The sequence below is a fragment of the Urocampus carinirostris genome, chromosome 8 (assembly GCF_059441175.1).
Source record: "Urocampus carinirostris isolate Australia breed hairy pipefish chromosome 8, RoL_Ucar_1.0, whole genome shotgun sequence".
NCBI classification, from domain to species: domain Eukaryota; kingdom Metazoa; phylum Chordata; class Actinopteri; order Syngnathiformes; family Syngnathidae; genus Urocampus; species Urocampus carinirostris.
This window is the reverse complement of record NC_142356.1, coordinates 38865838-38892199: the sequence shown is the minus strand read 5'-3', so window position 1 is coordinate 38892199 and position 26362 is coordinate 38865838. Positions and strand designations below refer to the sequence as shown.

The 26362-nt window shown below is 39.2% G+C and overlaps 1 protein-coding gene across 2 annotated transcripts in view; it reads right to left on the bottom strand.

Annotated features, from left to right (window-relative positions):
• grin2bb (glutamate receptor, ionotropic, N-methyl D-aspartate 2B, genome duplicate b) overlaps positions 1-26362 on the bottom strand; it is a 181610-nt gene that overhangs the window by 3398 nt on the left and 151850 nt on the right. For both annotated transcript variants that reach the window (XM_088342642.1, XM_088342643.1), the window contains exons 9-14: positions 22489-22642; positions 19037-19162; positions 16454-16683; positions 9074-9234; positions 6261-6448; positions 4574-4812 (exon numbers count right to left, since the gene is read on the bottom strand). In XM_088342642.1, coding sequence (XP_088198768.1) covers positions 4574-4812; positions 6261-6448; positions 9074-9234; positions 16454-16683; positions 19037-19162; positions 22489-22642 — 1098 coding nt within the window. The remainder of the gene's footprint in view (positions 1-4573; positions 4813-6260; positions 6449-9073; positions 9235-16453; positions 16684-19036; positions 19163-22488; positions 22643-26362) is intronic.

Genomic DNA, 26362 nt, shown 5'->3' with positions numbered 1-26362 from the left:
GCTCAAAATTAATCGATGTCTTCTCTTCTTATTTTAACCGTCTACTTAACTATAAACTTATCAATCATGAACTTGAGGGTAGGAATTCATATTTCAAATCAATTAACTCAAAGCTAGCGCTGGTTATAAGATACTAGTTCAATATTTGTGTGTTAGTCTCAAGATATTAGCAGCATTTTGAGCTATGACTGATTACGTTACGTCAATTTACTAACAAATATAAGTTCGTTACCCAATTCAATTGTGTTCAAAGCATAAATAAAAGATCCGGTTGAAAATATTACGCTTTAAAGCAATCAGGGAATATTTGAGGCTTCACACTGCGAATGGACATCAGACAAAAGTATTGTCCAAAAGTTGATTGCAATATCTGACTTGTATTGTCCTTATCAGGCCAGTGAGTAAGTGTTAAACAGAATGAAAAAAAAAAAAAAAAAACGCCTCCGCTTGCTAACATGATAAACATTGGTGTGTTTTTGCTTGACAAACATTTACCAATATCATATCGAAAAGGTATTATTCTTCTCATGAATTAGCACTCAAATAGCTATTTCTGAAGAACAAAACAGCCTGCAATAACATTAAAGCAGCTTGTTAAATGACCCGTCAAAGTAGAGTTCTAAACCTCCCCTGGAAGACTCAGCTGCAAACCTGGTTAATTCAAAGAGTTCAGTTTCCACATAGCTAAACTGCTTGAACAAAAGTAAAGGATTGTGGTTATTTACTCGTTTGAGAAGAATTAGATATTTGCATTTTTGTGGTGGATAGATCCTTTGGATTTGGTCCCGTTGTAAGTTGCTCTCATGTGCAACACTAGGCTGATGGATCTACATACAGGAAGAATGAGTTCTCTGATCCAGCTCATAAGATAAGATTTTAAAAGGACAGATTGTCATATTGGGCAGCACGGCGGCGCAGTGGTTAGCGCTTGTGCGGCACAGTTCATGTCATGGGAACCTGTCGTGGGTTCAAATCCAGCTCCAGACTTCCTGTGCGGAGTTTGTATGTTCTCCCCGTGCTTGCGTGGGTTTCCTCCGGGCACTCCGGTTTCCTCCCACGTTCCAAAAACATGCATTTCAGGTGAATTGGCCGGTCCAAATTGTCCCTAGGTGTGAATGAGCGAACGAGTTGTCTGTCCCTGTGTGCCCTGCGATTGGCTGGCAACCAGTTCAGGGTGTCCCCTGCCTACTGCCCGGAGATGGCTGGGATGGGCTCCAGCCCCCCCGCGACCCTAATGAGGATAAGCGGTACGGCTGATGAGATGAGATGAGATGAGATTGTCATATTTAGTGCATCCTAGTAGGACCGAAAAAAAAAAAACCTTCATTCAGTGAAAAAAAACACAATTTGAATAATAGGCACAAATACATCCATAAATCCAGGTTGGATTTACACCAAAATCCAACATCCGAAGGACATCCGTTGCTGTGTGGGTTGTTTCATGAGCAGGCTGGTAGGTATATTATTTTGAGTTGGTCATTTTGTAGGTACCTCTCATCATGAAAAGGTATGAGCACCCGAGGACTAAATCATGTTTAAAACAGACGAGAATTAATTTAGCCCAAAATTCAAAAGATGTCCAGTGTTGTGTTCGATGGTATCGTAAGCTATCTGTTGCATATATCATTTTGACTTGGTAATTTTGTAAGTTGAAAAAGTGAGTGCACATTGGACCAAATCATGTTTAGAATAGACTAGATCAAATTCAGCCCAAAATCCAAAGTCCAAAAGACACACAGTGCTGAGTTTGGTTGTGTCATAAGCAGTGTTGGGTACGTTACTTTAAAAAACTAATTAGTTATTTGCTACTTCTCCCAGAAAGTAACTGAGTTAGTAACTGAATTACTCTATACAAATTGTAACTAGTTACCAGGGAAAGTATCTATTTCCGTTACTTTAAAAATAAAGTGTTGTTTGTGAAAGAATTTGAAATTTTCTGAGCAGTATCCAAGTCAGTCGAATAGAGAAGAACAGACAGTTATAGACTGTTATAGAACCTGGGAATAATTATTGCACCTCACCAGTAACCCTTTACCCTGCACTTGAAGTGCAACAAAAATAAACACTGAACAATATAATAAAATAACAGTAGAAAACCGTATAAAATAAGTTTATTATTTTAAATCTAACTCTAAACATCTGAGACAACTGGTGAAGTAGACATAGACAACTGCACGTCAATTTTTTTTGTTCACGTTGAAGAGGATTTACAGAGCAGAAGTCAATGGAAGGAGACCAAGAGGAAGGCCGCGATTCACGTGGATGGATGGTGTTGTGAGTGCACTGCAGGAAAGAGGTCTAAATATAATGGAAGCTAGAGCTCTTGTTGGTGATAGAAAGGAGTAGAGAGGTGTTGTGAAAGGATAGTGGGATTGTGGATGCGTTCTTAATGATGGGCTGGGCACCCGTATGATGCGGCAGGGGTAAACCAGTGAACGCTGTCGGGCCCTGCTGTTGAACAAAAGAGTGTGTTGTGTCACCCTGACCCGAGTGACATGGCCGCTTTCTGGTGTCCCATTTAATCTGGAGGGACGAAAGCATGACCAACTTGGGTGCTGAGGTGCCTAACTTGTTTGGGTGTTTGGGCAATTGGGTTGACCATGGTCCAAAAATTTTTGTGTGTTTTTAATGCTGTTTATTTGCCTTTTATTTTCTTTGTTATTGTATGTGTGTGTCTTACTGTCGGTCACCCCTCTTGAGGGATATGCCCAAGGTAGATAGATAGATAGATAGATAGATAGATAGATAGATAGATAGATAGATAGATAGATAGATAGATAGATAGATAGATAGATAGATAGATAGATAGATAGGTGATCATTCTCTCTAAGTGATGTTATCTGCTTAACAACATAAGAAATGGATTACCCATAAGGGCATATTGTTAGTGAGCATGCACGGTGTGTCCCCTAATGTTTACAGTTGTATGTTATGTTTTATGAGTGGCACGAAAGTAAACACCCGTCCACGCCTATATGCTGTGTCTCAATTTCTTCAAAGTAACGCGCCCCTTTTGCCTGTCAGTAACTGTTACGGCATTGTAACAGTGGAAAACATTTTTTGATTATTCCCAAAACTGATCATGAGTTATTTGGTGGGAAAACTGTTTTGACTCGGTAATTTTGTAAGTAGCTCTTAGACTGAAAATGTGGAAACAACCCTCAACCAAACCATGTCTAAATCAAACTAGACTGGAGTAGAATCCAACGTCCAGATGATACACAGTTCTGGGTGGGTTGTGTTATTAGCAATGTGGTAGCTATCTCATTCTTTAAAATACTGTAGCTCTCATACTGAAAAAGTGTGAGCACCCTGGACTAAATCTTGTTCATAACAGACTAGATCAAAATTAGCCCAAAATCTAAGGTCCAAAAGATGTCCAGTGCTGGGTCTGATTGTGTCACAAGCTATTTCGTGGGTAGATTATTTTGACCTGGTAATTTTGTAAGTAGCTCTCATGCTGAAAGTGAGAGCACCTCTGGACTAAAAAAAGTTTTGAATAAACCAGACGGAATTTACCCTAGAATTTAACATTCAAAAAATGTCTGGTTCTAGGTGGGTTATGTCTTGAGCAATGTGGAAAACCTCACAATTTATAATTTGCTCCCATGCTGAAACGATGTGAACACCTGAGGACTAAATATTGTTTAAAACAGACCAGAACAATTTTTGCTTAAAATCCAACGTCCAAGAGTTGTTCAATGCTGGGTGGATTGTGTAATAAGCAATGAGGTAGGTAGACAATTTTGCCTTGGTCATGTTGTAAGAAGCTCTAATGCTACAAAACTGTGATCACCCCTGTACTAATTATGTTTTAAACAAACCTGACCAAATACACCCCAAAACCCAACGTCCAAAAGCCGTATAGTGCTGGGTTGAGTTGTGTCATGAGCAAAGGTGGGTAGAATAGTCAAACAAAATTTTTACTCATTTAAATGTACTGTTACTTGAGTAATATGACTCAAGTAAAGGAGAAAGTTGTCATCAGAATGATTACTTAAGAAAAAGAAAAAGAAGTACTTGGTGAAAGAACTACTCAAGTACTGAGCATCTGTCGCGGCGTCTTATTTATTTATTTTTTAAAAACAACCTTTCAATCAGAACATCAAATTATCAAAACCCATCCAATCAATAATTAATTTAATTTAATTTTAAAACTAAATTAAATAATCGAGGTAAATCCAAGTACTCTAATGAGAAATACAGTTATAATTTAAAAGCAAATTAAGCACAAGTACTTTTTTTAACAGGCTCTACAGGCAGAACACGAAGACAGCCCAGGCGTAGGTACCCAAAATATCGAAAGAGCCATATTTGATGCTAACTCCACTACCTTACCACCCAAAAAAAAAGTTTGTCTGGAGCTGCCAAAAATTAAAAGCTTTATATAAGCCTTATTAAAAGCTTTATATAAGCCTTATGATGAATAGAACACATGCTGTGAGTATCTATACCAGCCTACTTTCAAAATGACTACGTTGGATGTAGCACATCCTTACTACTCTGTTGTCTTATTATGCCCCTCAATCCACTGACTAATGTCAAGTCGAGGTCAAATCTGCAATACACTCACCCTGCTGATGGAGAAGGTGACCCCGGGCTTTCCAGAACACACACCCATGAAGCAGAAGCGCAGCTGCCAGTAGAACAAATGCTCAGAGATAAAGGTGATAAGCGACAGGACCATAGCTGCCCCAAGCATGTAGAAGACCCCCGCCATGTTGTCCACGTCCAGCTGACTGCTCATCACCTCGTTCTTCTCGTTGTGGCAGATCCCCGTCAGCCATAAAGCTTCAAACTCCTCCATCTCACCTGCAGAAATAGCAGAATGTTTTTACGAGTCAGCCATTTGTGAGATCTGGAGGGAATTTGCCTCAGGTGATGCCGCATGAAAAAACGCGAGATTTTTTTACTTGGGTGGTTGGTTGTGGCCCAAAACAGACAAGGTCTCATGTATGGGAAACAAAAGTCATGTTGTATTATTTCAAGTGAACACCCCACAGAAGAGCTTTCTCATTAAGAATAGCTTATGCAAGGATGATCATTCTTTGTTATTTATGGAAAGAAATGCCTGCTGGGATTTGAAAATCTTTAGGGAAGAAATTTGCATGGTCACTTCCACCCAAAAATGTGTCTGCGTCTTGATTCTCCATCTCTGGGGGCTGCTAAGGGGGGAGGACACGTCCGGAGAGATATACTGGATTTCACCCCCTTGGTTTTCTTTGGTATGTGTGGGAGAGGAAAAAAAGAGAAAGGAAGCGAAAATGTTGTTCCTCAATGCCTAACACGATTATATTGTTTGTGCAAATGAGCATGAATGAGTTTTGCAGAGGTGTTAACCTGTTTCCTCTGAGATCCTTTTATGTTACGGAAATATATTTTTGCTTGCTTTAGATACATGTCTTTTCTATTGTTGGAATGAGCACTATTAACTCATTCGCTGCCATAGAGCACTGCCATTGACAGCTAGAAAACATCAAAATCCATTGTTGTTTAACTGCTATATAAGCCTCAAAGATTAATTGTATCTAGGCTGGCATCGGCGGCTAAAGACCTCAAAGATCTATTCTAGCTCAACTGCCACATACATACTCACACACCGACTATTATATATGTCAAATATCTATATTTTCTAGGCTATTGATATTCTTGCTCGATTGCCATAGATGGCTGTATACGTTGAAGATCCCTTTTAGCTAGACTGCCATAGATGGCTATTGATATCAAAGATCCACCTTAGCAAAGTTGCCGTCGACGACTATAGACATCAAAGATCCATTTTAACAAGGCTACCACAGACTGCTTTAGATGTACAGGCTGCATTGACAACTATTGATTTCCAAGACCCATTTTAGCTAGCTTACCATCAACAACTATGTATATGTCAAAGACTGCCATAGATGGCTATCAATGTCATAGATTAAACAACTCCCCCAACACTTTTTTTCAAACCTCTAAAACTGTAATTTATTATTTGAATTCAAGTAAAAGAATTAACAACAATTTATTTTGACGAGTTCATTACCCCAAAACACAAAAAAACCACACACAAAAACCCAGTAGGCATTCACTGAACCCTTTTTACAAGAACAAAATCATTGAAAGAGAAGAGAAAAATAATTGTGCTTGAACAAACCCAACATCTCTTTGTACAAATAGGGTTAAATAGAATTAATTTCGTGGTTGTGATATTTCTACAGCTACAGCATTGCACAAAATTTCAGAAATTAAAAAAAAACCTTGTCATCACAGAGCCTTACCATCTCCAAACAGCATGAGGATGGCCAAGTCCACAGCTCGTTTCCAGCCCGAGTCTTTCTGGATGGCGATGCCGTAGCCAGTGGAGGCAAACACCTTCCCGCTGCCGATAGTGACCAGCTTGCAGCCCTCGTCCCGTCCCGCCATGTAGTTAAGAACTGCTGCATCGTAAATGAAGGCGTCCAGTTTGCTGCAGAAACGCAAGAGTGAAAGAATGAAGCATGTAATCTATCAAATAGATTCATCTTTGTTTTGGGCCATTTCTAGATATTTTGCGATATCAAAACATTAAAAAGTAGAACATTTTGTTGTCTTTTTACATCTATCATATTATGGGAAGGAACATCAAATTTCAGACAATTTTGGAATTCAGCAATTTAATAAACCATTCCCAGTTTTGGCGGCTCACATAGGTCAGTTTATATTAGGATGGCAATAAAAATCTTTCATTTTGAGTCGGACTTGGTAAAATTATCCATTATCTATTCATATCTACAGACAAATAACAAAGCTAAATATTTGGAATAGACATTCTTTTACTGATTCGGGACGTCTGAGAACAGAAAGTTTGAATCCAGCAAAGAACCATACTGAATTTGACGTTCTTGATTTACACAAAGATCCTAACAGTAGAAGCTAGCAGCGAGACATAGCCTGGAGCCAAGTGGCTAACATGAGTGGCTAGAGATGGAGGAAATGGGAAAGAAAGTTGAGGACGGAACTCGTCGACCATCACATGCAGAGCACAGCTATGGAAGTTGAGTGACCGTTAAGCACCAAAAGCGTCACCTGGACAAGCTACCTTAGTAAAAATGGTCATTTGCGCTTCCATTGTAGTGAGATGGGAGCCAAACAGCTTCTTCGAAGGGTTTAATCTAGGGTGTTCCAAAATATTTCGTAGGCCAATAAATTCAACAATTTTAATGGAATTACCTCAAAGTTTACCTGGCTGTGTAGAAACGTTTCATTTTTTTTAGATGTAACGTTGAGCATTTCTATCGTTCCAGGTTAGGAAATTCCGTTCACTTCAAAAGAAAAACTATTTTGCATTTTGGCGTAAGCTATAACTCGGGCAACGAAAAAAGTGAAGCGGGCTTTCTTTACAAATTTTTGGAAAGAAAGCACACTCTACAAAATAAATTAGTACTTAGCAGAAAAAAAATAGAGAAAAGGGCTGCTAATGCAAACTAGGATAACCGTCAACATCAGCAGAGACAGTTTGTCTCAGTTCATGTTAAACATTTATGAAAATCTGTCCTAGAAACAAGAATTATTTGTACTTTTCTTTTTAAATGTACGTAATAAAACGTTTGACCTTCAACATGAAGTGTAGCTAGTTTCATTAAGATCCATTGAGTTGTTTCTGAGATATAACGATTTAAAATTGTTTCAAACATTTTGAAACGCCCTGTATAATTACAAATTACACACCTACCATTTATGAGATATTAAATGTGTTTTTAATTGTTATAAGTGTTTATTAACATACCAGGGACATTCAAAAAAAAACAGTCAGTAATACGTAAACTCAAAGGACTATATGTTGTTCCTCAACTCCTGTTACTACTGCACCGAACCATTGTTCAACCTATCCTCCTGTACTGCTCCACATATTTTTTAGTATGCTCTATGCCACAAACCAAACCAAATCACTTACACCAGAGCTAAAATCATCGGCCTACCCACACCAAACCTCTCAAGCTTAAATAACAGGTCCATCATCCGGCTGGCAAACACAATAGTCCAGGATATCCCGCACCCAATACACCAATACCATCAGGGCACAGATACAGGACAATAAGATTTAGGAGGACCCGCCTTATAAAAAGCCTGATGCCCTTCTAAGCAACAGGCTCCGCTGACCCATGTAAATCAGTCCGCCCTCAATGTCCCAAACCATGTATGATTGTTTATCTTTTATTTTTTAATTCTTTTTTCTTATTTCAATGTAATCCCTGTTGTTACCAACCCCCCATGGTCAGCCGGTGAAAGTGATTTTTCCTAAGTGGATGTCACATCCTGTAATCGGGTTTGATTTCCCCTTTTCTTCGTCTCACTTTCATTTTTTGGTCACTTACTTCCTGTCTCTATTTTCCCAACAACGCCTGCTGTCACTTGCCCTGATTACTCTAAAGTCTCACCTCTCTCTTCACTTTTAATCCGTTTCCTATGCCCTGGCACTAGTTTGTTGCCTTTTTTGCCATGTTCCAAGCCTTCATGTCACAGCCGTGTTAGTTTCTAGTGTACCAAACCCATGCCTCCTTTCCTGACAATGACTGTTGCCTTCACTGACGCAAGTACCGGATCACCGACACCTGGCCTTCAACTTGGACTACGATTGTTGCCTCACTTTGACTTCCTGTGCACGGAAATCTGTCCAAAAAAAAACCATTCAATACTCCATTAATCTGTGTTTCTGCGCTGTCCTTCTGCCCCATCCTGAGCGGGCCCCTGACAGGGGACCAATTAATTCAATCTAATCCAGTTTTAAATATAGTGTAAGAATGTGTTTTTGTAGTGCAGTGATCACAGGAAAGATTAAGTCTTTGAGCTTTACTGATTCTATAAAATCGAATCTGAATAATTTGACAGTTCATCAACAAGATGCCTTTGGGCTCTAATAATTCAACGAGATCTCAAAAGGAGCCTCTCAGTCACATCTCATTTGCGTTTTTAATATAAAGAATCTGATGATTTGTATGTTCACTTGGAGAGGCATTAGATCTCTATCTCTCACTTCTATGTTCTTCATCAGATTTTCTCAGGATTGCATCATGAGAGAAACCTTTTTTTCCATCCCTGCAGAGCATCTCACCCAGTCTTGAGACTGTACAGGGCCTCGTCAACGTTTTTCTGGTGGAAGCTGGTCATGTAGGCGTGCATGTCCCGGTAGTTGTTGCGAATGTTGCGTTCGGTGCTGCCGTTGGGCACGGTGCCGAAGCGGAACGGCGGGGAGAATTCGTTTGGCTTCTGGAACTGTTGTTGTTCAGGTCGGAGGGGGTGCGGGCGGCGTTTTTTTCCAGAAAAGAAACCACAAAGAGAAAATGACAGATGAGCGCTCGTTAGCATAGAAAAGGCACCGAGACGTATCAAATAGCCTTTAATGCACTGTTGAGCAGAGGACAGAACGATGCTTTGGGAAGCCCAAATTAGCTAAATGTTTGGAGTCGTGATCAGAGGGCTGACGTACATCGGGAACTCTCAAGGACTACTGCGCTTGCACTGAAAATAAACTCAAGTCTTCTGCAGCTCTTTAAACCCTCTATGTATATTTCTAAAAGCCTAAAATGGGATAAAGATTTGATCAATTTTGAGGTCTTATTTTCAGAACTGAGAGCAATCGCTGACCAAACAGTTAAAACTTATTATTGGCAGCATCAACCTCGGTGTTAGGAGAAGAATGTGTGAAAAAATTGAAGAACAGACGTGGCAAGTTAACTGGCTGAAGTAGGCAAAGACAATAAATCCAAAATGAAAATTTTCCAAGAAAATAAGGGACATTTATGATGTACTGTTCATAAACAATTAGGGATGCACCCAACTGTAAATCTGAAATAAAAAAGCAATGATGCAAAACGCAAGGCCAAAATAACAACACCAACATTTTATTTTGCACTTTTACGAAGCTGAAAATGGAATATTAAATAATATAATAATATCGATAAACTGGCATATTAGTAGCTGCTGATTTGAAATACATTAATTGCTTTCTTACGAAACAAAAAAGGCATTTAAGTGCTTTGAAAAAATAAATAACCTCATCGGCAGTAAAGTCCAACAGAATAAGTAAAACTCATAACAGATGTAAAACACAGATAACATGAGGAATTTCATTTGATTTGAGTAATTTAGGTAGTTTAGGAGAGGGGAACTGATGATGATGTTGCGGTAGTTGGAGCAGCCTAATGCAATAAATCAAAATTAGATTACTGTAGGCTAATCCCTTATTTACAGCAGTTAATGGGAATAAATACCTCACGCTATATATCAGAGTCTATGAGTAGACCCTTCCCTTTCCATTTTCAACATGCGCTCCCCCGCTTGCATCAATAGTCTATCGAGGGTAATACAGTAGATTTTGGCTACACGGGTTCCCTTCATTTTAGGCGAAAATAACAGAAATATTGGTACGGGTGCCATTAGGTGGCAAGATCGAGCCGCCAGGCATGACACAAATGTACTCTCTTGGTCCCTACGCTCAGCAATAGTTGACTGGGGATAATGGATCATAGCCAAAACAGTGCAGTCCATTTTAGATGGACCACAACGACGAGCTTCTGCGGACTAAACTGAACAAAAAAAATGCTCTGCTGGCCGCTGCCGCTACGCATGACACAAATTTGCTTAATCGGCCCAGCTCTCAGCAATAGATGACTTGCGATAAAATGTATCGGCTAAAACAGTGCAGTTCATTTTAGACGGACCACAATGGCAGGCTTCCGGGGCGTGAACAAAAAATAAACCCTCCCGGCCCCTTCTCTCAGCAATAGTCGACTGGGGATATTGAATTGCGGCCACATGTGTGCCATTAGTTCTAGGTAATAAGAATGTGCAGCTAGGCATGATACAAGTTTACTCTCTTGGTCCCCATGCTCAGCAACAGTTGACAGGGGATAGTGGGTCGTGGAGAAAACAGTGTATTTCATTTAATGCGGGCGACAACGGTACGCTTCAGCCACCTGAACTGAAAAAAAAAAAAAATGCACTCTGTCAGCCCATGCTCTCAACAATAGTCAACTGGGGATAATGCAGTCCAGTTTATTTTAGGCGTGCCATTGTGGTGCGCATCAGCGGCCTGAACCCCCCCAAAACATAAAATGCTCTCCCGGATGGGGAAATGGAAAGGGAAGGGTCTACTCTTCCTATTAGTCGATCTAGGATATTGGATTGCTGCCACACGGGTGCCATTCATTTAGGGTGGTAGAAACTAGCCGCCAGGCATGACAAAAAAATTACTCTCTCACTCACGGCTCTCAGCAATAAGTGACTGGGAATAATGCATCGTGGCCAAAACAGGGCAATTCATTTTAGGTGGTCAACAATGATATGCTTCACCCACCCAAAATTTTGTTTATGAATTAAAAATGTTCAACAGTAGTCTTTGCAAATACACATTAGCCAATGTATGACCAGTGGCATACAAAAACGATAGAGCAGAAGGAAAACGTTTGAAAAATTACTTGTTTAGGAAAAGATAAGTAGGAATTCCATTTTGATGTCTTTCTCTTCCCATGTGCAAAATGAAATTATTGTATCATTGAGTTTTATTTTACAAGTTATTTTTACACTAGAATGCAAGGGGGCGCTCTGGGCCTGTGTTGATAATTTCAACTTCGACAGCAAAGTAGAAGCGCAAGGAGGAGGCTGCTTGTCGTCTACCTCCCTAGTTGGAGGAGTTGTTTATCGTTAAAAGTGACACCAAAGATAAAGATTTTGTTATATTTAGTGATGTGGAGTGAAGCTAATAGTTATTTGTGACATGCTATTAATGCTAGAGTAATCTGAATAAGTCTTAATATGTTTCATCGTTACTGACATTACCAGGCATGTCAATCATGTACAGGACTGTCTCAGAAAATTAGAATATTGTGATAAAGTTCTTTATTTTCTGTAATGCAATTAAAAAAACAAAAATGTCATACATTCTGGATTCATTACACATCAACTGAACTATTTCAAGCCTTTTATTATTTGAATATTGCTGATTTTGGCTTACAGCTGAAAAAAACTCAAAAATCCTATCTCAAAATATTAGAATACTTCCTCAGACCAAGTAAAAAAAATAATTTTATAACAGCAAAACTAAAACAAACATTTGAAAATGTCCATTGATGCACTCAGTACTTGGTTGGGAATCATTTTGCACGGATTACTGCATCAATCCGGCGTGGCATGGAGGCAATCAGCCTGTGGCATTGCTGAGGTGTTATTGATGCCCAGGATGCTTCGATAGCGGCCTTCAGCTCATTTGCATTTGTAGGTCTGGTGTCTTTCATCTTCTTCTTAACTATACCCCACAAATTCTCGATGGGGTTCAGGTCAGGGGAATTAGCAGGCCAATCAAGGACAGTGATGCCATGGTCAGTGCACCAGTTACTGGTGGTTTTGGCACTGTGGGCAGGTGCCAGATCATGCTGGAAAATGAAATCCTCATCTCCATAGAGCTTTTCAGCAGATGGAAGCATGTAGTGCTCTAAAATCTCTTGGTACACAGTTGCATTTACTCTGGACTTGATGAAACACAGTGGACCAACACCAGCAGCTGACATGGCTCCCCAAACCATTGCTGACTGTGGGAACTTCACACTGGATTTCAAGCAACTTGGATTTTGCTCCTCTCCAGCCTTTCTCCAGACTCTGGCGCCTTGACTTCCAAATGAAATGCAAAACTTGCTTTCGTCTGAAAAGAGGACTTTGGACCACTCTGCAACTGTCCAGTGCTTCTTCTCCATAGCCCAAGTCAGACGCTTCTTCCGTTGTCTTGAGTTCAGAAGTGGCTTGACCATGGGAATACGGCTATTGTAGCCCATTTTCTGGACACGTCTGTGAACTGTGGCTTTTGATACCTGGACTCCAGCTTCAGCCAGCTGTCTTTGAAGCTCCCCCAAATTCTGGAAGCGGCTCTTCTTCACAATTTTGTTAAGGCTGCGGTCATCTCTCTTGGTTGTGTAGCGTTTCCGGCCACATTTTTCCCTTCCAACAGACTTTTTGTGGATATGCTTTGAAACTGCACTCTGTGAACAGCCTGCTCTTTGAGAAATTTCTTTTTGTGTCTTACCCTCCTGATGGAGGGTATCAATGATGGTCCTCTGGACAGCAGTCAGATCAGCAGTCTTCCCCATACTTGTGATTTAGTTTACTGAACCAAGCTGAGTGTTTTTAAGGCTCAGGAAACCCTCGCAAGGTGTTTCGAGTTAATTAGATGATTCAGGTGATTAGTTGAATAGCCTACTTGTATACTTTTACATGATATTCTAATATTTTGAGATAGGATTTTTGAGTTTTCTTAAGCTGTAAGCCAAAATCAGCAATATTCAAATAATAAAAGGCTTGAAATAGTTCAGTTGATGTGTAATGAATCCAGAATGTATGACATTTTTGTTTTTTTAATTGCATTACAGAAAATAAAGAACTTTATCACAATATTCTAATTTTCTGAGACAGTCCTGTAATGTTCGTATACCGTACACTTATTCAGCCCGTTTTTCTCTATTTTATTTTGATATTAAATTGCCTTCCAAGGTGAAATGTATTTTTTTTGTGTTGGATTTTACGTTTTTCCTTATCTTTTTTGGCTGGTGCGACTTATCGTTTGTAGCAACTTATCAACTGGAAAATACGGTGCGCTTGAAAATAAGCATACCATATTTCAAATGGGCAAAATTTGTAGCTCTAAGAACTGTAACTTTTTCTTCTTTATGTTACTTTAATTTCATCTGTTTGAACTCATTAGCAACTTTATTATTCAAATGTGTTACTGAATACGTAGTCATGATTGTATAAATTGGGGCAGCACGGTGGCGCAGTGGTTAGCGCGTGTGCGGCACAGTTCTGCGTGGGTTCAAATCCAGCTCCAGACTTCCTGTGCGGAGTTTGTATGTTCTCCCCGTGCTTACGTGGGTTTCCTCCGGGCACTCCGGTTTCCTCCCACATTCCAAAAACATGCATTTCAGGTGAATTGGCCGGTCCAAATTGTCCCTAGGTGTGACTGAGCAAGTGAGTTGTCTGTCTCCGTGTGCCCGGCGATTGGCTGGCAACCAGTCCAGGGTGTCCCCTGCCCACTGCCCGATGATTGCTGGGATGGGCTCCAGCACCCCCGCGACCCTACTGAGGATAAGCGGTGCAGCTGATGAGATGAGATGATGAGATTGTATAAATTTTCCAGTGATACTACATATTATTGAAAAAATGTTTATCCACATATTTGAATGGAGTATATACCTGCTGAATTCATTTGACGTTTTCATGTATTATTTTATTCAGTTCTTTCCCGGGAGTGTTTCCAAGATGGCGGAGCCCTGTTCGGCTGCGGCTACATCGGCTCGCTACAGTTTTTTACACTTGGGTCATAAAACCCAGTCTTCGACTGAGTTTTGACGGCGAACAAAGTCAACTCAAACCGCAGTTTAATATACGATCGCAGTTTTTTTGCTGGATATGCGATCATCCAGAACGACCACTCGGGAGTGTTTACTTAGCCTCGGACTGCTACGGCAACAAGACCCAGCGGCCTACAAAGCAGCGAAGCAGAGTGGCAAGAGAGCGGTGTGACCGGAGAAGGAAGTGAGGTTGTAGGGCCGGGCTAACCGCTAGGCTAAAGGCTAAACCCTTCAAAACGCCTCTCCCATCCATTTTCCTCTCCAACATTCGCTCTCTGGACAATAAACTGGACCATTTACAACTGGAACTAACATCGAACCGCGAGATGACGAACTGCTGTGCTATAATTCTGACGAAGACATGGTTAAACTTATCTATCCCGGCTGACACTCAAGGAAACTGTGCGGGTCAGATGTAACGACATTTCGTTCTGTATACACGTGTACACAAATGACAATAAAGTATATCTGAATCTGAATCTGATAAGTCTACCATGATCATATCATAACAACTGTATAATCCAGTTAGATCCAGTCTAAAAATGTCTCTTGTGATTCCTTTCATTTTTGTCAATTCGCGCCCCATTCCAATACAACAGTGATTATGGTTGGTTTAGGAAGGACTTTGTCCCGATGACAAGCCCAGGATATTCTTTTTAGTTCTTATGCTGTTTGTTTGTAAAAAATCACCAAAAGAACTGCTCCCTTCATAACTTGTTTCTTCTTCCAAATATTAGATCAGAATCCTGGAAGTTGAATTCGACACGCAGCTGGACACGGTTTGTCCAAGCTTAGCACAACATATATCACACTCCTACTATGGCCTAGACCAGGGGTCTGGAACTTTTTGACCAAAAGCAATAATTTTAATTTAATTTTTTTTTTTTTTTTTTTTTTGAGAGAGCCACACCATATATTTTAAAACAAAATTAAAGAAAACCACCAAACCTAAACAAGGTTTAAGCAGTTTTGTATAAATGTCATGAAATGCTGCAAACGAAAATTTTCCAGCTTTACCGTATTTCCGTTCAGCAAAATGGGCGCGTGCAAGAGAGGGGGGAGCATGCTTTGTGCAGAGATCCGCCCGCCCCTACTGCTCACCCAATCAAATTTGTCCACTTCTACTGCTCACCCAATTAAATTGCTCTGTGTACTTGGCTGGCACTTTTGGGTGTTTACAGTTTTTTTTTTCTGTGGGTTTTTATCGTGAAAGGTCTTAACAGTGAAAACATTATTTAACAAGCTCCAACAAAAGGATTTATTAGCGACATACAGCCAAAACGGGGTCTGACTGTAAACTGTAATCAAAACTATGCCCTTCATACACTGGACTGAACCAAAGCACGGATAGAGTTGAATCAGAATTGTATGTGCATAACTCTGTCAAGTAACAATTTGAAGTGGAACTACACATTTGAAATTTACATAATCCAGATTTCATCTTGCAACACTATGCCCCTATGGCAAGGGCCATTTATGGCTCATAAGCCATAGGTTCCCATACTTTTGGCCTCAACCAAAAAGCTCCCAAAAGACACCCGAAACCAAATTTGGATCTACATTGGGCTGGTAATGCTGAATCTAACCATATGACCCTATCCCCTTTCTCCTCTGAATCATTCAAGTACTCTCTAGCATGCTTCCGACAGGCCTGGTGGTACCGGTCTCCAATTTTCTAGGTCCCACAATTTATTTTTTTCTCACTGCTTGCTGATTGCAGATCTAGTCCACCCAGTCTGATGCAAGTTTACAATTTTGTTTCCTGTTTCCCTTTGTAATATAAGTGGAAACAAAAAAGCAAGAACAAAGACGTATGAACAGGTGTGTGCGCTGGGAGTACAGACTCCTTTTTTGTTGCTTCACTTAATTTATTATCAAATTATATTTGAAGTGCCGTAAATGTTAGATCACCGTGTGTGTACAGGGAATACAGATTTTACCACTTCTTTGACTATAACAGAAAACTTCTGAAATATTAAGGCAGCAACAAAAATAACAAACATAACCTCGTCCTCCAAGGAGATTCAAAACTCTTTGCCATATTTAGATTCTGTTTCAGCACCAGCGAAACTCACCCGGATGGCTCGTATTCCCACCTTTTTGTCTGACAGGCCCGACACCTGGTCCACATACTCCTCCTGGATCATGAAGGCTGCCAGGTTGGCAGTGTAGGAAGCCAAGAAGATGACAGCGAAAAAGGCCCACACCGATACCATGATCTTGCTGGTGGTACCTTTGGGATTCTGCACCGGGACCGAGTTGTTGAAAACAAGACCCCAGAGCAACCAGATGGCTTTTCCGATGGTGAAGGAGGGACCGCCGGGTTCTGGGAAGCAGGAGAAGAAGGACGAGGGGACGAAAGTTAAGGAGGAAAGCAAAAGTATCGATGGAAATTCTTGGTGGACTTACAAGTTTGTTGGCGATAATACAGCTGGGGTCGGCAACCCAAAATTTTGAACGAGCGATAATGGACCAAAAAATGAAAAAAAATATGTCCGGAGCAACAAAATATTAGAACATGAAAATACAAAAATATGAGAGTTTTATTTACAACTTTTACAACTAAAACATAAAGCTGAAGTCATCTAATATTTGATTTGTATTCTAAATATTTGTAAAGCAATGCAGAAAGTTTACAGTCAAATAACCAATGTTAATTTAGAAATCATAGCTTAAGACCATATGTTTGCTAAGGTAGTGTTAAAAGTGTTAAATTAACACTATTAATGATTACCTTAAAATAAACACTGTTCTATTAACATATGCTCACATCGGTAGCATCGTTTATTTACTTTTCAACTATTAAATTAAGACTAATACAGTGACCCCTTAAAGAAACGGTGATAAATTCATTTTTCAAAAGTAAACTTTTAACACTGCCTCAGGAAACATATGGTCTTTATCTAAAAAGCGTCACTAGTAATTTTACTGTGTTAACTATGTTTGTGTACACAAAAAACACCCAATTATATTTCCGTTGACCCATCTTTTTCTGTTTTAAAACATTTGTGAAAACGTTTTAGGGAGCCACTAAGATAGCACCAAAGAGCCACATGCTGATCAAGAGCCACAGGTTGGTGACCCCCGGCCTACAGAATAGAATATTTAGCCACAAATTAAAGAGTGACCCAAGTTATAATTTAAATTGAAGAAAGACATGCAATTCTTTCAGGGAAAAGTACCAGAAATACAAAATAAAAAATAAAAAAGGACAAATCAAATCAAATAAGAATATAAATAAAAATATAACATTATTCAATAAATACAATCATTAGAATAAACAATTAGGGTAAAACAAAGGAAATAAATCTCAATAGGATTTTAATAATTTTTGCTGTCATATGAAACCCAATTCGGCCCAACATTGCACAGACCCTAGCTCTGGCGTCCCTCAAGTCCATTGAGTTTGAGACCCCTGGTCTATAGGGTATTCATTCACATCTTCATGCACTCACTAATTTATCTTGTTTGGGCATTTTTTCAGCCATTTCTGTCCCTGCTTATGCGCATGTGTGTGAACTATGCATGTAGCAATTGGTGCACATCTGGAGCACGATAGCATGGCAGGCTCACTCAACCAAGAGTTTTCAAAACTATTTCAGAAAAGACGACACAAGGAAATGTTACTTGGACTTAAACACTAATTTAGAGAGAGCCAAAAAAAACCCTGCTGCGAATGGTGATAAACCACTTTTACAGATTACAGATTTTATCTTGAGTGGCCGCTGTTGCACCAGGCCGATTCAATCCTGACAGTCTGATTCTATAAAAAACCTTACCGGAAAAAGGTAAGTAATGGAATTTGCCGACATTGATAGGAAAATTCATTGAAACTGGCCCGCTACCTGGCAGGCAACAGCACCGTGTTCCGCCGCTGTGACCAATCGGAGGGGAAGGTGGCGTAACTCTGCTGTAACCCTTAAAGCAAGTTATCCCTTAATGTCATCATTAATAATAAATACATACATACATTTAAAAAGAAAAACTGATAAAATAAAGAAAATCAGAAAGATAAATGATAGAACAATATAAAGAAAGATAGAAAAATAACAAACATATAAGAGAAAGAAGAAAAGAAGAGAAAGAAGGAAAGAAAGAAAAACTATAACAAAAAGTTTGACCGAAAGTTGGAAAGATAAAAACAAATAGAATGACAGAAAAATGGAAGCTTATATGATTGATAGAAAGAAAGAAAGAAAGAAAATAAACTACAGTGTTTCTACAAAAAATATCAGGGGTCAACTATCATGTTCGCAAACTATTAAATTAGCTGAGTTTTTGGAACAGTTATCTCGTTTTACAAAACTTTTACAGTTCCCTCTCTTTCTCTGGTTTGAGTTACCTCTACTTTGTGAAAGAAACACCTCAGGGTTCCCCTATTTCATGGTTAATATACTCATGTTTCACTAAACCTCCTTTGCAAAATGGGCCAATGGTCTGCTGCAAAAAAAAGAAACTCATACTCAAACAGTAGGAGGATCAATTATTAGTTATCCAAGCTTGTCTGATTGTTTTAATTTCGTCTCGTTATTAAAATAAATAAATACATACATAAATACATAAATAATCTAGTGACAACGGAAGTACACGGGCCATAAGAAGAAAGTAGGTGCTGTCAGTTATGAAAATAGAAATCAAATTATTTCAGATCACTCATAGCGAAAGACTATTTCTCTCACCTCTTCCATCTGCCAGGCAGCGATTGTATCCCACCGGGCTGAAATATTCAAAGACGAAGACGGCCACAGCCGACACGATCAGAAGCATCACAAACATCATCACCCAAACGTCCGCGCTGAAGGGCTCTGCAACACCGCAGCAACAAAAGGTCAGGCTTCCACTTCATCTTGAACATCACTTCACAGCAAATAGAAGGGGGAATATGCAGCCGTCAGTGAGCCAAGGCAGGTAAGTACACTGCCTTGGCTCATTTTATTGTGTGATATATATATATATATATATATATATATATATATATATATATATATATATATATATATATATATATATATATATATATATATGTGTGTATATCATCTCATCTCACTGGAACAATCTCATTAGCTGCACCGCTTATCCTCAGTAGGGTCGCGGGGGTGCTGGAGCCCATCCCAGCAATCATCGGGCAGCGGACACCCTGAACTGGTTACCAGCCAATCGCAGGGCACAAATTATATATATATATATATATATACACATATATACGTAAATACACATATACATATATATACATATAAACATATATATATATACATACATATATATATATATACATATATATATATATATATATACATATATATATATATATACATATATATATATATATATATATATATATACATATATACATATATATATATATATATATATATATATATATATATATATATATATATATATACAGTGGAACCTCGGTTTTCGAACGCCTCTCAGTTCCGACAAATCGGTGTTTGACCAAAAATTTCGAGAAATTCTTGCTTCGCTGTTTGGTCAAAAAATCGGAGTTCGAACGCCGGTACCCTAGGGTGCGATGCTGAGTGGCGTACGGGTGTTTTAGCCCCTAATTATGCCTCCGAAGAAGTCGGTGCACGCAGGACAGGTGAAAAAAAAACAAGTTGTTCGTCCAACTATTGCCTTTAAGAAAGACATAATAGCTAAATATGAAAGAGGTGTACGAATTTCCGATCTTGCTAGTGAATACAGCATGGCTAAATCTACTATCAGTACGATAGTAAAGAATAAGGAGGCTGTGAAATCGAGTGATGCGGCTAAGGAAGTTAGCGCTATAAGCAAGCAACTGCCGCAAGGTAAGAAATCCTATTCATAATCCTTTTTTTTTATTTTTACACGTTCATGCGAACGTACGATTAGCCTGGGTTAGCTTCATGTTTACGTTCTTGCTAAATATTCAGGGTGTTGGAACGGATTAAAATGATTTTACATTACTTTTAATGGGCAAAACGATTTTCCGTGATCGACCAAATCGGTTATCAAACAGGGTTCTGGAACGGATTATATATACAGTCATATTCAAAAGTTTGGGCACCCCTGATCATTTTCAAGACTTTCCTTTATAATCATTGGTTGTTCGGATCAGCAATTTCAGTTAAATATATCAAACACCACAGATTTTCAATAATATTCAGGTCTGGGGACCAAGATGGGCATTCCAGAACATTGTACTTGTTCCTCTGCATAAAAGCCTGAGAAGAATTTGAGCAGTGTCTTGTTGAAGTATCTAGCCCTGGCACAACTTCAGCTTTGTCACTGATTCTAGAACATTGTTCGCAAGAATCTGCTGGTACTGACTGGAATCCATGCGACCTTCAACTTTAACAAGATTGCTAATACCTGCAATGGCCACACAGCCCCACAGCAAATTTTACTGTGGGTAGCAAGTGTTTGTCTTGGAATGCTGTGTTCTTCTTCCGCCATGCATACCGTCCATTGTTATGTCCAAATAACTAAATTTTAGTTTCATGAAAAACTGAAAGGATAGTGGATAGTTTTCAAAGGATAATTTTCAAACTATCCTTTAAAAGGATAGTGGGATTGTGGACGCGTTCTTAAGGATAGGCTGGGCACCCGTATGATGCGGCAAGGGTAAACCAGTGAAAGCTGTCGGGCCCTGCTGTTGAACAGAAGAGTGTGTTGTGTCACCCTGACCCAAGTGACATGGCCGTTTTCTTGTGTCCCGTTTCATCTGGAGGGACGAAAGCATGACCAACTTGGGTGCAGAGGTGCCTAACTTGTTTGGGTGTTTGGGCAATTGGGTTGGCCATGGTCCAAAAATGTTTGTGCGTGTTTTTTTGCTTTTTTTCTCCCCCTTTTATTTTCTTTGTTATTGTATGTGTTTGTCTTGCTGTCGGTCACCCCTCTTGAGGGATATGACCAAGGTTGATAGATAGATAGATAGATAGTTTCATCAGTCCACTGCACCTTACTTTAAAATGAAGCCGGCTTGTCCAAATGTGCTTTAGCATACCTGAGGCAACTCTGTTTGCAGCATGTGCGGAGAAAAGGCTTCTGCGCATTACTCTCCCATGCAGCATCTACTTTTGCAAAGTGCGCTGAATAGTTGAACGATGCACAGTGACACCATCTGCAGCAAGATCATGACTTAGGTCTTTGGAGCTGGTCTGTGGTTTGAGTTTGACTTTTATCACCATCCTTTTCCTCTGTTTATCCGAGATTTTTCTTGGCCTCCCACTCCGGGCCTTAACGAGAACTGTGCCTGTGGGCTTCCATTTCCGCACTATGTTCCTCAGAGTGGAAACTGACAGCTGAAATCTCTGAGCTAGCTTTTTGTATCCTTCCCCTAAACCATGATGTTGGACACTCTTTGTTTTCAGGTCATTTGACAGTTGTTCTGAGGCTCCCATGTTGCCACTCTTCAGAGAAGATGCAAAGCAGAGAACAACTTGCAACTGAAATACCCTTTCTCATGATTGACTTCACCTGTGTATGTAGGTCAAGGGTCAATGAGCTTACCAAACATATTTTGTTTTCCAATAATTAGTGCTAAAGGTATTCAAATCAATAAAACAACAAGGGTGCCCAAATGTATGCACCTGCCTACTTTTGTTTAAGTAATCATTGCACACTTTCTGTAAATCCTATGAACTTCATTTCACTTCTCACATATCACTGTGTTTGTTATATGATATATTTAACTGAAATGGCTGATCCGAACAACCAATGATAAAGGAAAATTTTGAAAATGATCAGGGGTGTCCAAATCTTGCATACGATATATATATATATTAATTATTGAACTGAAATTGAGTAATTGAGAAATCATTTTTAACAAACAATAATCTAAATGTCACTGATTGATCATTGACGATAATGACCGTTTTAATTAATTTTCCCGGTAACATTTTCTTTTTCTGTTGATTGTCAACTTAGCTCGGTACTTTGTCGTTTCACAACAATATAATACGAAAAATAATACTATGCAAGTAAAAATATATTTTTTTCGAAAACAGGACACTTTTTCACTTTGACAATGGTAGTGTGAAGTTCCTTTCCTTCATATCAACATAGCGCCTTGGCCAATGCATAGCGCCAAATCATTTTTCTTTGATAAGTGGTTCGAGATGGACAATACCTTTTGCGTCATTCTTACCCAAGAAGGCAGAGGGCGACACAGTCCCATTACTACGGGACACCATGACGCTAATTCCCGTCTCGATGAACGGAACGGAGAAGTCGATGACTTCGGAGCGCTCCTCGTTGATGGTGAGCGAACCCACCGCCATGTGAGCGTTTTTCAGCACCACCTGACACAAACAGTGGGAGTAGTTGGTCAGTGAATGCATCGCCAAGTATGAGGACTTCATTGGAAGAATAAACATGGAAAGGGTTATACTGTGCGTGACACAATAACATGCAAGTATTCTCAGTCTGGACTATAAATAGATATGGATGTACAGCTGAAACCTGGTCTGTTGGTGTGACACCGTGACTGTAAACTGCAGTTGTAAATGGGGCATATATATATATATATATATATATATATATATATATATATATATATACACACACACTGGAACAAAACAGTTATAATTTCAGTGTTGCTTTGGTTTCACGTATTCAAAAATTGACTTTGCACTATTCAAATTGGATACGAGAGAAGATTTTCACATGTCTTATTTTATCTCCGAGCCAGATATCCTCATGAAAAGAGCCATTAATGGATCGCCAGCCATAGGTTTCCGACTACTGGATTAGCAGGTGCCTACTTTAAAAATATTAGTAGTTGTAAATTAGGAATATTCCTTTTCAGTCATTTAGCATTGGCTATTTATAAATAAATCATATTGACTCTTGATAGCTCAACATTGCCTTAAAGTGTGTCATTCAAGCCACAAGCACAGTTCTCTCCCCTGTCCCCAATTAGCAGCTTCGTCCTGCTCACCCTCAGGTCAAGTGCAGTGGGAACATGTCCTTTAAGACAAGAAATATGCAGAATCCTTTCCAATGATTTCATTACGCCTCTCTAAAACATAAATTCCTGCGGGCAGAACGACAATCTTTTCCTGTCCGCTTTATCGCCAGAGAACATCTGGAAGCCAAGCCAACGACGATGCAGGGGTATGAATACGAGACATTCAGCGAAAAGCGGCTGTAATTAAGAGGCTTGTTTCTATGTTCCCGCTAATTGAAAAAAAGAAAAAAGCTGATGACAGAGCAAAGCTAACAAATGAGTTAATTTCGCATTGGAAGTCTTTCAGTGATCATACTGAGGATAATGTTGTGACAATGCTTTTGCTGTTAAATTGTTTGCGGCAGATAAAAATAAATGACTACATTCTCGATACGATTCTCTGGCTGGGCTTCACTAATGCTGCAGCAGACTCTACAATTTCACACCCTACACTCTTAAGTCATTCAGTGCCATAACGTATAATTATTTTTTAGAACCATTACCACTGAGTGCCAAGACGTAAAAAAATGGTTTTCTTGTTTTATTTAAAAAAAAAACTATTATAGAGGGTTTGGTGCTGCTCATCAGTAAGTATCAAGCCTCTGGAAATGATTTCATCATGATAAATCACCATTACACTGCGGGCGTGGCTTTGATCAGATCTTTGTCTGCACACCAAGGAAGCCCAACTTCCTAGTGTTGCTTCCTTTTCTGGCAAATGAGTGTGTCTAGGTAGCCCCATATGGCAATAGGCGCAGTGAAGCAATGTGGTGAGAGTCACGAGATATCGACAAGTAGTAACTGGCATTTTACTCCTCAACACAGCTAATTCCTTTAAAAAAATGATGACGAAGTACAGTTGTCATAGTCTCGATAATGAGGGATGATATTTTGTGCACGTCCACAGCAACCCGATCGCCGAGGAATACGTTGGCCGTGAGGACCGAAAATGCATCTATTGTTCATGCACGAGTTCAGTGTTCTTGTAATGATATGTTATTTTACAAGCAAAGTGCCCCTGTGTTTGTGTTAGGCATTGTTTAGATATTTGAAGCATCAAAAACCCCAAAAAACACACACACAAAAACAACAAATGAAAGCTCTGCTTGAAATACATCCTTTCACAAAAAGCCATGTTTCTCAGTAGTTTTCTTAGAAACGAGTATTTTCAACAAACTTAGCAATGTTCTACTATACAATAAACAGTGGTAAAAACTGGAAACCTATTTTTCTTCTCGTGAAAGATGAGGGTTCAATTTTTCTTTCGGCATATTCTATGCCTATATAGCTACAGAACTCAATTTTATGGAGGCCTTCAAAAATGAGTCAAAATGGCAAAAATTAGCTGGCGGCGAAGAAAAACGTCAGGCATTGAATGAGTTAAGAGGGTCATCATAAGTACCAGTTTTGGATGTGTGGATAACATCAATGTGTCTGTGATAAAAAAGTGCACAAAGGAATAAATTATTTTGAAAGGGGAAGCATGAAAATTGCTCTTCGCGTTTGAAAATATATCTTTTGTAACACGTTATTTTCACCAGTTCAAAGAAGCGTGTCTAGTCTAAACAACAAGTAGAAAAGCAGGTCTCACTATATCCTGAAAGCAAATCAATAAAGACAGCAACAAATAATCCTTCCATTCCTGTAAGGTATATTTTAAAGGAATATATTTTGTAGATAAAAAACGGAGTATGAGGCACTCCTGATTATAGGAGCAACCATTACATTTCTAAAACAATATATATACAATTTGATGGTACGGAGAAAGAGGTTTCAATATTTCAATAATATAGCGTGACTTTTCCAGAGCCGCCAAACTACAGAAAATTCATAGTGTCCGGTAGCCTTTCTTTTCTTTCTAAAAACATGCATGTAGCATGGCAGTAATAAAACAGTTTCATAGCACTAAAAATTTGCGGTGATAAAGAGGCGTGGTTTACGGTTTGTTTTTTTCGGTATGTTGTCTATGACTCACTCCCATTTCCCTACCAAATGATATTCCATTGGTTGTCATAGCCTAGATGGTAAGGCGCCCGCTTTGAGACTGGGAGGTCGCTGGTTCGCGCCTCGGCCGAGTCATACCTAAGACTTATAACATTGGTAAAATGGCGGCGCCCTCTGTTGGCTGCGGCTGCATCGGCTCGCTACAACGGGTCAGGTGTATCGACATTTTGTTCTGTGTACATTGTTACACAGAATGACAATACATAGGAAATTATTATTATTATTATTATTATTAACAGTTAGTGTCTAGTTCAAAGTAATACAGTATTAGTGATTGCCCGTGAAAGGCTGTCTAACATGTAATCAGTTGAGTTAATCTTACTTATTTATTTGAATTTCATACAAAGCAGGGGGTATAATTTCTAAAATGCCCGATCTATTTTAGAAGATGAATATTTCTAAACATGGAAAAAGCGGCGATTTATAATTACTACTTTATTCTAAAGCCCTTTTTCATCGGTTTCATCTGTTGTCTAGGTCAACGATTTCAGATCATGTGACCATTCAAGATGGTTGACGCAAAGTCAGATGGCAACACATACAAGCGGAAAATTGTTGTGCCTTTTACTACTGTTTTGAATGAAAAAGACCAATCAGGGCTGCGTCGCTGCGACGCTTAAAACATGGTTTAAGCATTGACATTCCCATGATGAACACGATTGCGGAGAATAGAGCCAAATCGCAAAATTTTTCTTGTTGTAATCGGTGGTTGCTCAGTATTGGATCAAATTGCATCCGCTTGTCACCTTTCCTTGAGAATTACAGGGAACTCCAGCAACTGGACAATGACACTGATGACACCGAAATAGAACCGCTGGATGCAACTTAATGGATTTGTGTGGTGAAAAAGATTAAATATCGCTAGTAAAAAGTTTATCTCAAATAAATTACCTTCAAACATCCTGTTTTTCTCAGGGTTTGAGCGTTTTTTGTTTTATCATCATATACATGAAAACGTTGAATTTTCATCTGAGTTATCTTGATTTAATTTATTTTAACACAATAACTGAAACATATTTTACCACATTTTGGGGCTTTGACTCTATTTAATTAAAACAAAAACTACACA